Genomic DNA, 12527 nt, shown 5'->3' on the forward strand with positions numbered 1-12527 from the left:
GAAAGAGCGAAAGGCGAACGCGGAAACGACAGGTGAGTGCGGAGAGAAGCGCAAAGTGTTTTTAGCGTTCGCGGGAGTGGCGCAAACTGCAGCGAAAGTGCGCCTGCAGAAGGATGATAGATCATTTTCTCTTGTTTTTATTGATGATCGGGCTGATTATTCAAAACGTAGAACGTAAAAAGGCCTATATTTCATGCGCATCGGTCAATAAAGAGACGATGTTGATTAATGGTTTCTATCCTTGTGTTGATGCATCACTTGTTCGTCAAAGATTGATTTTATTTCCAACATTTTACAACTGCGAAATGCGCCACTTGAAATGTTTGTCAGCTTACTTACTCTAGAAGGTTATGGGCAAGGGGAAAAAAAAAATAATGAATGCGTATTAGCTGAAAATCAGTTGGCTCTCGTTTATGATGGATAACGGCAAGGTAAGATGCTTAAAATGTAACACTAGAGGGGTCCCGGCCCACGGGGCCGTCTCGGAGGGAGGTTCACGCCGTTATTCACCAGTCCTCCTCCGCCTAATTGGCTGCAGATGCGGAATCCTACGCGCTTTTTTTTTTTTTTTTTTTTTTTTTTTTTTACCGTGTAGAAATTGGATGCATTTGGGAAACTTTATGAGGCAAGCGTTGCGTTTGCCTGCAGAAGAAAAAAAAAACCCCTACTGGTCCCCTACAAGTATTTAAACCATGCCACGTTCCTTGACTAATTTATCAGGTGGCAAGAATTGTGGATAAATAAAATAATAACTACAATGTTAAACCAGGCCTAAAGCAGAACATTGCGCAACGGAGGACATGAGTCCTCATTTGTTGTTTGATTTGTGTTTTTAGTTGGAATTTCTTTTGTCAGGCCTGAGATCACTAGGCCCCGTGGTCTGCATCCACTGATAGCTATGCTAAATATAGCCGGCCTGAAATGTTCCTGATTGGTTACTTATAATCCAGAGAGGTCGAGGCACGCTACTGAACAGCAGAATAACGTCCCTGTGGCCTTGTTAAGATGCGTTGAACTTTAACTGTGCGTCCTGGATGCCAGCAGAGAGGCCCACATGCGTCCATTTGCCTCATCACACAGTCTATATAACAGCTATTTGTGCCACTGCTTTCCTAATGATTGCGCAGGGAGGGAAGGGCTGAAGGCACCGTCCTCTGCGTGCCCTTTCACCCTAGACTTTGTAAGCTGCACTTATTAAAGCGAAAAGTGTTTCAATATGTGGTAAGCTTTGGGGGGAAAAACTTGATGGGGGTTGGGGATGGGGCCCTCCTTTTAGCTGTCCAGCTCCGATTGGGCGACTTGGAGTAATTCATCCATCCAAGCCGGTGGTGTAATTTCCATCTGCTGGTGTTTGCTAATGTACAGACAATAATTAAAACCTGGCCGCAACTGATACTTCTGACCACTCTGGAGAAAAATGAGGTCTTGAATGAATCAAAGGGGATGCGTGTGTTGTCAGGCGCACCGGGGGTGGGGTAGGCGGGGTGGGGTGGGGTTGGGGCATTAAGCAGCTTTCCCTTTATTTTAGGGGAAGTGGTAACGCCATGTGCGTCAGTGCAGGAAGTGATGTTTCCCCCACTTTGACGCGCGTTGGGTTAAAATAAATATTAATGATGGTATTTTCCTTATTCCCAGAGCCCATTGGATAACGAGCACCCTTGGGCCTGTCTGTCAAGTCGACATGTTTCAAACTGTCCCTGACACTTCGTCTTACGTCAAGGTAAGACACCACCGTCTCTTCGATCAGGTAATGTTGGAGGGAAACACCTTTATTTCTTTTCTCTCTTTTTTTTTGGTGATTGTTTGTTTTTGCTCTTTAATGTAAAGTCTGTTGCATTAGAAAGTAATAATTTCATAATTCGCATTCTGTTTCATATTGATCACAGAGGCCACGTGATTAGAATTTAGAAAAAGACCTGTTGATTTTTTTTTTCTTTTGCAGAATTAAAAGTTTAGCTTCACACAATGTCTTCTCTCTCTCTCTCTCTCTCTCTCTCTCTCTCTCTCTCTCTCTCTCTCCCTCTCTCTCTCCCCCTCTCTCTCTCCCCCTCTCTCTCTTTCCCTCTCTCTCTCTCTCTCTCCCTCTCCAGAGAACGTAAATAAAGCAAACAGCACACATCTGGTTTTCACATAAAAAAAGAAGAAGAAGAAAAAAAAAAAAGAAAACCTGCGTCGCGTTTTGGCGCAGCGTAAATACCTGCAACTGCTACATATCCCAGACAGTCATACCGTTAAATGCGTGTATACATTTTTAATATCAACCCGTGTATGACTGGATAATGACCGTGTAAAGTCAAGTTCAACGTGCACTTTTTGCTGCCATCCATCATCTACAGTGGGTGACTGTTCTGGTTGAGCCTCATTAAAATAAGCCATTGTGAAAAACCGAGCTTTGGTAATATCTTCATAATCAAGGTATTTTTCCAAAGGCGAGTGAATGTTTTGAAGACTTACTTCCCTTTTTTTTTTTTTTTTGAATAAGGGCCCTTTTCATCCAACTGCAGCGTTTGTGCCACTGCAGCTTCTGGGCTCTGAACAATTCCTGATTTGTTGTGAAAGAGCTGAGTATAATGTTTAAGAGGAAATATGCTCTTAAATGAGTCTTTCTGCTCTAAAATACACAGCAAGCCAGTAACTCCTACTCTGTTAGTGTAGGACTGCTGTCAATTTTACAGTTCTTGCAGTTCATAGTTTCCTCCATTTAAATACAAGCTGGATTATTTCTGATTCTTCTGATTCCAATGATGTTATTCTTTTATATCCTGCCTGGATTCGGGCTGTGTGTCTTTTTGCGTACGATTCGCTCACACTGAGGGAGATATTGGTCAGAATGTGGCATGCCTCAGCGCGAAATCTAAAGAAATATTCCTCATTCAAGCGAATCCCCCGCTCGGCATTTGGTTTTGTTTGGTTAAGGCCAGGCGAGACTGGAACTCTCCAATAAAAATAAATCTCAAATTAATTATGGCCTAGAGCAATGGGGCCAGACAGTTCATGTCTATGTGCTGCAGACTCCATGCGTATGCCCTCAGTATTTTGAATCTAGTTGTCTTTTAACACAAGAGAAGAAATGATCTGATTGTAAGACTGCAGACTTAACACTCACAGATTGTTGAGAGGGAACATTTCTCTTCTCTTCTTTTTTTATTCCTTTATTTTTCAACTTCATTTCCATTTGTGAAGCTTGCGCAACAAATAGAAACTTCCTTTCCAATCTTTCTCTCCTGTGACTAAACTCTCTCCACAATATGACTAAATATAAGCTTAAAGAGAAAGGATGTGCATGGACTGCTGAACATGAAGTCTGCATGTGTTCACCCCCTCTGGCTGGTTGCCCCGGTGCAGAGACAGAGTATGGCTGGTGGTGTGAGGAAGAAATGTCTGGCTGTCTAGTTCCAGCAGCAAGCCAGATGTTCTGTGGTCCACTGTGTAAACCGACTTGCATCTGTTTATTGGCCTTCCAAAATGTTTGTTACCGCTGTATTCATTATGGTCTTGGTTGGTCCTGGTTCCCCATTCTCACCAATAAGCCCGAAGGACTGGTATGGCAGGTATTTTGATACTGAGTCGTGGGGCGATCGTCTAAGGCAAACTGACGTTGAGGGGTTCTTAGATTTGGGGGTTTGGCGTCTCAGGGAAAGTCAAGGGTTGTGTGCCATTTGATAGGTTTCCTGTAAAGTTTCAGTGACACTGCATTTCAGTTATTTACACAAAACAAGAGTGGAGGGTAAATTTGCCTTTTCGTTGATGGAAAGTGATGAAATAGACCCAAATAAGCTCATCAGGGTAGAAAACTGAAACTTTTGTGACTGATTCTAAAGCCTTGTATGGAGAATCACCAGTTCGAGGTCAGTTATCAAGCAACTCTTTATTTGTTTAGGTTCTTTATCAATAATTTTCCTACATATATGAAACACAGACAAAATGTGGGCTATAAAAATAAGGCAAAACCAGTCAATGAAGAGTTAAACAAGGTGTCTCCCTTAATTATAAGAGCCTGAATTGGCCTCGGGCAGGAGAAGCCTTGACCCTTAGCAGGATCCAGATGTGGTGGTCCCAAGGGTGGGGGCCCTTAGCCCCACCAGACCCCCAGCTCCAGCGCAGACAGGCCAGCCCTGCTGTCATTCGGTCTGTGCGCCCACTCTGAGGCCGCTCCCCGAGGCAGAACCCCAACACTGCAAAAAATATTCATCAACATCATTCCACCTTAAATCACTTTATATTTTTGTGGATGTAATAAAACTGTAAAGTTTTTTTTTTGTTCTTATCTGAAGTTGTTTTCTTTTGGAAATCTGTGTGTTTCCCCAAAGTGGGCAACTAAAGCCTGTTTAAAAGTCCATGAAAGAACTTAAGTAGCAAAATCTGGATTCCATTTAAGCTTTTAAGAATAAGTTAACATATATATATATATATATATATATATATATATATATATATATATATATATATATATATATATATATATATATATATATATATATATATATATATATATATATATATATATATATATATATATATGACAGTAAGTTTGTGAAACTTGACTGATTTTTTTAAGTGTTATTCGCCTGGGTCACTTTCGGAGCTCTGGCTCCACGTCTGGCATCTGCACCAAAATTATGCTTGAATTGATGAGGGCAATTCAGACGCAAAGAAAAACTAACTATAGGGGGTGGGGGATTTTAAACACAGACGTGTAAGGGGGGGAGGGAGGCTGACTCTCAACATGGATGATAGATTAAATAATAACAATCACGATAAACATTTTTGTCCTTCTTTGCGCGCTTTGGTGGATTGTGGATGAATCTTGTGCGGGAACAACAGACGCACACGTGTAGAGCAGACCTTCAGACTGCAGCGCGGTTACGAGCTGAGTTCTTGGATTTTATTAATGGTCTCAGGGAAAACTTCACAGAAGCTTCACATGGAGCTGTAACACAAAAAAAAAAATCCACAAGAAGAAAAGACAAGGTTGCAACAACTTCTGTCAAAGGTGTTCATGTTCCCCCTGATTTAGATCTCCGTCAGCAGCGAGTCTAGGAGGAACGTCTGTCCACGTAAACGTTACAACTTAAAGTATTACTTTCTCTATGAAATATATGTGAACACGGAATAGGTTGATTTACAGAGGGATGGAGGCATGGCCAGACGCAAGTCTAAAAAGTGTAGGCGTGAACTAAAAAAAAAAAAAAAACGCACTTAAACATGGAATCGCATGACTTAAGAGATCCTGCGACAGTAAACCTCATTCCAGAAAAGCTCTGTCCGTGTTTGCAGAAATAATTTACAAGTGGGATAAACAGCAACCCCCCCCCCCTCCACAAAAATTGTGACATGACTAGGAAAGCAAAAACTACACAACCTATTCAACAGCAGGCTACATGGCGATGGCTGTGCACAACGCAGGCAGTCATCCTGTAAATATTTCCGAACAGAAAAACATAACAGCAGAGCGAACACTCAATTGTTTTCCCTGCTTATCTCTCTGGGACAGTATCCTGCTTTTTTGAAGGCAGGGCTTTCGGTGACACACAGCTTCCTTCTCAACCTTCTCAACAGCGGTGACTTCACTTCCCAAATTTAGAGGAAAGAAAAAACTCAATCCGGTAAAAAGTGTCTCTTTCTCTCCGCCACATACCGGGGGCTGGAATTAATTCAGGAGCGTGTCATGTTTGGGATATCGTCGAGGTCCGCTGAAAATTGCGCAAAATGGACGGAACTATTAAGGTAAGGGTGGAGAACGGGGTGTATGAGTTTGTGGGAGACTGCTTTTGCGGAGTTGCGCCTCCTTTTTTAAGCGTTGGGTTGAAATGCCCCTCTGTGTCGTTTCTGTGAGCTGGGACTCCAATCTGACGACGATGAGCGGCTTTTTTCTCTCGGGTTGAAAGCGGTAACCAGATTTCCTTCCCTTTCCTCTTTATTTGAAAGTATCCACTTTCCTTTTTCAATACGCTGCCTGTTTTTCTGGATACGCTACGTTGTGGATTCCGGGGCTAAATCAGAATCACGCTTTGGAATTTTTCTTTTTTTTTTTTTTTATGAGGGGGCACCAATTACGCACGTCTGGAGAAGCGACCGGAGCGACTGTTTCTTTCGCATATCACGTTGTAGACTTTCTTTTAGATTTAATTCACGTCTCTGAAGGTTTGGTTAAATCTGGGCAGCGTTAACTGACCAATAGCCATGGCTGGATGTACCGATGTATACGATGTGTCGAGCTGCGCAACGGCGGTGTGGCGCATCGCCCGGCTCGGTCCGAAGATCCTGTCGTGGGTCCCCCCCCCCCCCTAAAAAAACAAAAACAAAAAACTATTATGGTTTGATATTGAAGAAATGAAATTTGTGTTTGTCCTTTTTGCTGCTGTTCGGTTTTGTTTCCCGCTCCGCCTGTCACAGAGGAGCTTTTTGTCGAGGCTGTACGCAAAGCTGTCATTTGGTAACTTCATGCGGTAACAGCTCAGTTTACAACACTTTAAACCGCAGGGCTTCACAATGATACCTCGGCCTGCTCCTTTTTATAGTTACACAACTATTTTGAAATGTTGTTGGTAGTCGAGAGCGCCGGTTTAAGTCAACTTTCGGCTCATCTCCTCCCGACAGTTAAATTCCAGATGCATTATGGCTGCAGCCACCAGATGTTGAATGGCAAGTCCCGATTAGTTCACCCTGCGATGCGTTCAGCGTGCGTGTGCGTGTGTGTGTGTGTCCCCGGTGAACAAGTGTAATCCCGCAGGAATGAAACGTTTTAATTTTCTCTTATTGTTGCTGAAGTGTTGTGTGACTTTTTTTTTTTTAATGTGAAATAGCGGGTTTGTGGCGGTTGGGTGTGGTGTGAGTTTTGGGAGAGTGTAAACGTTGGCCAAGCAAAAAAAAAAAAAAAAAATGTCAGGCTGCATCTCGTCACTTAAATTCCGCCATCCACCGCTCGCAGCGTTGTAATGGTTTTTATTCTGTTTTTTTTGCGGATGATTGCCTTCTGCCGGATGAGAGGAGAGTCTCAGCCTGGATGTTTACGAGTAATAAATAAATCGTGACAGTTAATGCAATCATAATCGAAACGCTGGGTATAAATGTCTGGCTTCTAGCTGCATTCATGCGCGTTTAAAGAGAGGAAGGGCTCTCTAGCCATGAGAGCTTCCTGTTCTACACAATCTTTTCCTGACAGGTTTCCTCTTCCTCCTTAAACAAAAGGCAGGAATGCCCCCCCCCCCCCTTCTCCTCCTTCTCCTCCTCCTCCTCATCCTCCTCCTGGTGGTGGCTCCTGCTCGGTGGCTGCGTGTGAACGTCAGGCAGTCACACGTGTACCCTGGATGTGGAGAATGCACACGCATCCAATCTGCTCCAGACGCGTCGTGACGCATTGGGATAGATAGACTTGGCTGATGTAAACAGAACAGAGGTGGTTCCCAGCAGGTGTCACACTCACACAATGCTTTTAATGGGGCCTGCAGCTTAACTGCTGAGGCATGATGTATTTCATTTGTGTGTGTGTGTGTGTGTGTGTATGTGTGTGTGTGTGTGTGTGTGGGGGGGGGGGGGGTTTCCACCCCTTCCTTGTCTGGGATGCTGTAGAAAGATATTTAGCAAAAATGACAGAATTAGGATTTTATTTCTCTTTTTGCACAAAAAATGCTTCTTGAGATCAGATCTTTAAGAATCGTATTCAGATGGGATCCTCTTCAGAAATTTGAGAGTTGCGTGCTGTCTTTGGACACACGACTAAGTGTAACCGTCACATGCTCTGTAACAGTATGAGTGTGTGTTCCCTGCTGATACTGGAAAGAAAACACAGGCACTGGTCTGGCGCTGGTCTGTCTTTCAGTTTCTCTGGGTGTTGGTGGTCTGTGTTCCTTTTTTTTTTTTTTTTTTTTAAGAAAACAACCGTCTGCAATCTTCACAGTCATACCACACTTGCCAATCATTGCTTTAATTGCACGGTCTGATATGTCATTGTAAATGTGCAGCAGTTGACAAAGTCCTTATCGAGCAGCAATGAGACATTCCCTCACTCTTCTATACTTTATCATCTACAGACTAGCTGGTGTGCTTTCCTCAGATAGTGAATGCTGCCAGGGCTCAGACTATGATGGATCTGCTGATGAAATCACTGGAAAATCTAATTCTGGCGAGACGGTCAAATACTCTGGAGAGGTCCAGCCTTTTTTATCCACCCATTACCTTGGAGAGTATTTTATGAAAGTAGCTGCGTATGCAAAAAGATTTGAATTTGATATCAGGCGTAACGTTTTCTAACAGAAGGAGAAGAAAAGTGGAATAAAATGTCTGTTATTCAAGAAGAACTTAACCAGACTATCACGATGATATAACTTTTATTAAAAGCGGCTGAAAAAAAAGATGGTTAAAACTTTATTTATGAATGCTTTTTGTACAAGACAACCAGTAGTGGGTCTGTGGCAAAAGAGGGCACTATAGTGCAATTATGTAGTCTTCACAACTCCACATTATAGAAGGCTTCTTCTGACATTTTCTGTTACTGAATCATAAGTGGAATTAAAGTAGTTGGGGTTTGATGAGCACTTAAGCTTTTGTGTGTTTGGTTATATGTAAATACAACTTTTTTAAAACCTTTGCACAGAAAGAGACCTTTGTCATTAAAACACGTAGGAGAGAAAACTTACTTCTTGCATTAGATGTCTTAGAATGGAATGAGGCTGAAGTTATGTGAGATCATGAGGATTCTGATTTAATAAAAGCAACATTTTGGAGAATGCAAATGAACACATGCTGGAAATATTGATCAATGAATATCAAGTAGCTTTTTTTTTTTTTTCTTCCCCCGAGGCAGATATGTGGCATTTTGGAATGAAATAATTCAGCACTGTGGAATTAGACACGTCTCAGTCTAAGCTCTGCCATCAGATCCTATCAGATCCAGATGTGCATCAGACACGAGCTTAATCCTCAGCAGAAATGCATGACTGTAATGATTTATTTATTTTTTTCCTGTGTTTGATTGCTTTTAATTATAAAGAATAAAGTAATTAGAACAGTGACTGGCCTTCTAGAACATGCCTGCCACTGGTATCGGACGATAACATCGCCAGACGGTGTTCACTGTCAGACGCTCACCAGTGACAATTGTATGTTAAAAAGTGACCCATGAAGAACCTCTGGGACAATACAGCATGGAGCATGTTGGAAAACACATAACATCATGGCTTCTTGGCTAGCCCTGAGTTTTTGCGTTTGTTTTCTTTAATAAACTTACATTGCTCCAGCTGAGCCACAGCGGTGGGGTCAGTATGGTTGTGAACCCCCCCCCTCTACGCACACACACACGCACACACTTCTGTTGAGTCTTCAGCTGTGGAGGGCGGCCTGGCAGACAAGACAAATCAGGACATGACAGAGGCTTTAGTGCACTATGATAGAAAATGATTATGCATCCAGGTGTCTGAGAGATTCGATATAGAATATTTAAAAATTTCCCGCTCAGACAGTAAACATTACATTTTGATTAGAATTATTTATTTGTCTGATATGAAAAAACCAATATGGTCACGGCGCCCAAGCCCACAACTGTGTTTCCCTCCAGTGTGGGCACGATCGAAGTCATCCCAACATCAACAGGAAGCGGTGGTTGCTATGTGGTCTGTAAACACAAACGACTTAGGATGCCAGACTGCGATATGACCAATAACTGCACATAATTACTGTAAACAAAAATACACAAAAGATTGAAGTTTTGACATCAGAACTCCTGAGTTCTGAGAGGTTTGAGTTCTATCTGTGCAGTCTTGTCATTCTTGCCTGTCTTAGATGAGGAAGAATGATGCCAATGCAACTGGAAATGTAGGTGTTAAATGTCTTTTTTAACTTCAGGATATTTTTCCAGTAGCTTGTGTGGAATTAGGAGCGATGTAAAAACAACAAACAATGCCATAATGTTAAAATAAGTGAGGCAAAAAGTCCTGGATTTGCATCCTTTACCCATTTAACAGCAAACTTAAATGGGTTTGTAATCTTGTTAGCAAACCAAGCAAGTAAACAAACACATAAATGGGGTAAAATTTAAGCTCCATGGCAGACGTAGCTATGGTTGGTTAGCTTTGCTTAGCATGAAGGAGCAGGAGGAAGCAACACATCATGTCTAATGTTTTTCAATACATGCAGAAACTCTGTTATGTAATTGGCTACCAGCAGATTCCAGTCCAAAAAGTGTCACATATCTTAAATCCATCTGATTAGAGAGCATTTTAGGTACTGGAAGGTGTGGCTTTCTAATATAAGATAAGCTCGCTATGAGAAAGCAGTTAATGTTTCCCCAAGATGTTCACATATTGGAATTTTCTCATAAATTGTAAAGTATGTGAAGGTAGACACAAAGATTAATTGATTTTCCACCCACAGGAGGCGCTATCAGTGGTGAGTGAAGACCAGTCCTTATTCGAGCCTCCATACGCTGCTGCTGCCCCTCTCCCCAAAACAGACATGACTGCATCTGGAGCACAGGACTATGGTCAGACCCACAAAATCAACCCCCTACCCCCACAGCAGGAGTGGATCAACCAGCCTGTCAGGGTCAATGTCAAGAGAGAATACGAGCACATGAACGGTTCCAGGTAAGTCGTAATGTCCAGCACTTTTTATATTCTTTAGATATTTTCTATAAATGCAGATGCTTTTTAAAATTTTTTTTTTTTTTTTGCGATTAACTTTTACCAACGTTTCTCCTGGTGTTTATGCAGCAGGGAGTCTCCAGTGGACTGCAGCGTGGGTAAATGTAATAAGCTGGTGGGGGGTAATGACACATCTCAGATGAACTATGGAAACTACATGGATGAGAAGAATGCCCCTCCCCCCAACATGACCACCAATGAGCGGAGAGTCATCGTGCCCGCAGGTGATGAACAAAAATCTGCACATAAAATAACACACAGGTGTAAGTTGTTCTGGATGTGTTTGCTATGTTCTCTGCTGCCGTTGTGATTTCAGGCACAATCACTTCACACATTTTGCCAGTGCCGTAAATATTTACGAGTCCTTTTTCTCCTTTACGGGTTCACGGAGTAAAGTATTGTTCCAATTTTTTATGTTACTCCCGGGAGCTGGACGGAATGTGGGCAGGTAGAGATGTCTGTTTTTCTGCCAGACCTCTATATTTCTTCTCTGGACTCATGAATTGGATCTTTCAATAAGTGAAATAAAAACAGTCGAAGTAGTAACAAGTGCTGTTTTAGAGTTATGGCCCTTAGAAAAGGTAATTTTAAGGCTTTGTAACAACTAAGCCTGCAAGTCAAGGAGAATGAGGACAGTTCCCCAAAAATGAGCCTATAGGTTCTCCATGTAGGTCATCAAACAACAAGGAGTACTCGGCGGTTTTTCAGCTTTTTAGTTTTTCTTCTTGTGATACAGAACTATGTAGAATATCCTACAATGCTAAGTGTGATGGAGCAATCAATGCTTACTGTGGGGTGTTGAGTCACCCCACCAAAACAAATTTTATCCATGTGTTTGAAATAAGACCAAGGATATTTACAAGGATCTGAACAAAATCTGCTACTGATGCAAAATTCCTGTTTCCAATTTGTTCCTTTCTCCTATCACCTTTACCGTTGTCAGACGCGAGCTTCGCTAAGCTCTGCCTTCTGAGATATCTGTCGTTGAGTTCCTTTCTTCTTCCGTTGTCCCACAGACCCGGCCTTGTGGTCCCAGGACCACGTGCGTCAGTGGCTGGAGTGGGCCATCAAGGAGTACGGCCTGTTGGAGATCGACACGGCCATGTTTCAGAACACTGATGGAAAAGACCTGTGCAAGATGGGCAAGGACGACTTCCTCCGGCTCACCACCATGTACAACGCAGAAGTGCTCCTGTCTCATCTCAATTACCTCAGGGAAAGTGAGTACACTTTCAGTAATTTAAATGAGAATAGTTAAAGTAAAAGATGTTAAATTGTTGGCAGTGTTGTCTCATCTTGGAGTTTTGTCTTTGCTCTGGCTCGTCTTCGTCACAATTAAAAACATTTTTTTTTGCCACAGTTTTGGTCAACAAAGTCACACAATTTGGGAAATGCCCACTCATCTATCAAATAATCTGTCAAGCAGTTTAAGCTTAAGTGCTTCTTGAAGAGAATGTAAAAATAAAACTTATGTTGCAATGCAGTTTTTTTTCCTTGCCTCAAAGTTTTATAAAAATCCATCAATAAAGATTTTGGTGTGATCTTGCTAATAGACAGCAAAAGACAAACATAAATGCAAATAATCCCTTAATACCCTCCTGGGTGCAGGTAGAAGAAATCTCCAATAACAAAACAATTTTTTACAACCTAAAGGTAGAAACATTTAACAGTAAACTTGGCGAACTTCTCTCTCGTTACTTCTGCTGAACGTTTGACTGTTTTTGCTTAAGCTGAATTCTGTTTTGGCGTCTTTGCCAAAGAACGGAGGTCAAAATCAACTTTCAGTCAAAACACAAAGCTCTTTTCATAAGATGAGAAGGCAAAGAAAAGCAAAAATAAAACGCCAAAACCCAAGCTAACAACATGACAGTTTTTTTTTTTGTCACG

The 12527-nt window shown here is 42.0% G+C and overlaps 1 protein-coding gene across 10 annotated transcripts in view; it reads left to right on the plus strand.

The window, feature by feature from the left end:
* fli1 (Fli-1 proto-oncogene, ETS transcription factor) overlaps positions 1-12527 on the plus strand; it is a 27538-nt gene continuing 15011 nt past the window's right edge. Inside the window, exons 1-5 of one of the 10 annotated variants that reach the window (XM_068316979.1) lie at positions 1-32; positions 1636-1720; positions 10372-10583; positions 10713-10864; positions 11657-11860. In XM_068316979.1, the coding sequence (XP_068173080.1) occupies positions 1682-1720; positions 10372-10583; positions 10713-10864; positions 11657-11860 (607 nt within the window). In that variant the 5' untranslated portion in view covers positions 1-32; positions 1636-1681. The other 9 variants (XM_068316978.1, XM_068316977.1, XM_068316976.1 and 6 more) reach the window with 9 other exon arrangements.

This window comes from Antennarius striatus, chromosome 6, assembly GCF_040054535.1.
Source record: "Antennarius striatus isolate MH-2024 chromosome 6, ASM4005453v1, whole genome shotgun sequence".
NCBI lineage: Eukaryota > Metazoa > Chordata > Actinopteri > Lophiiformes > Antennariidae > Antennarius > Antennarius striatus.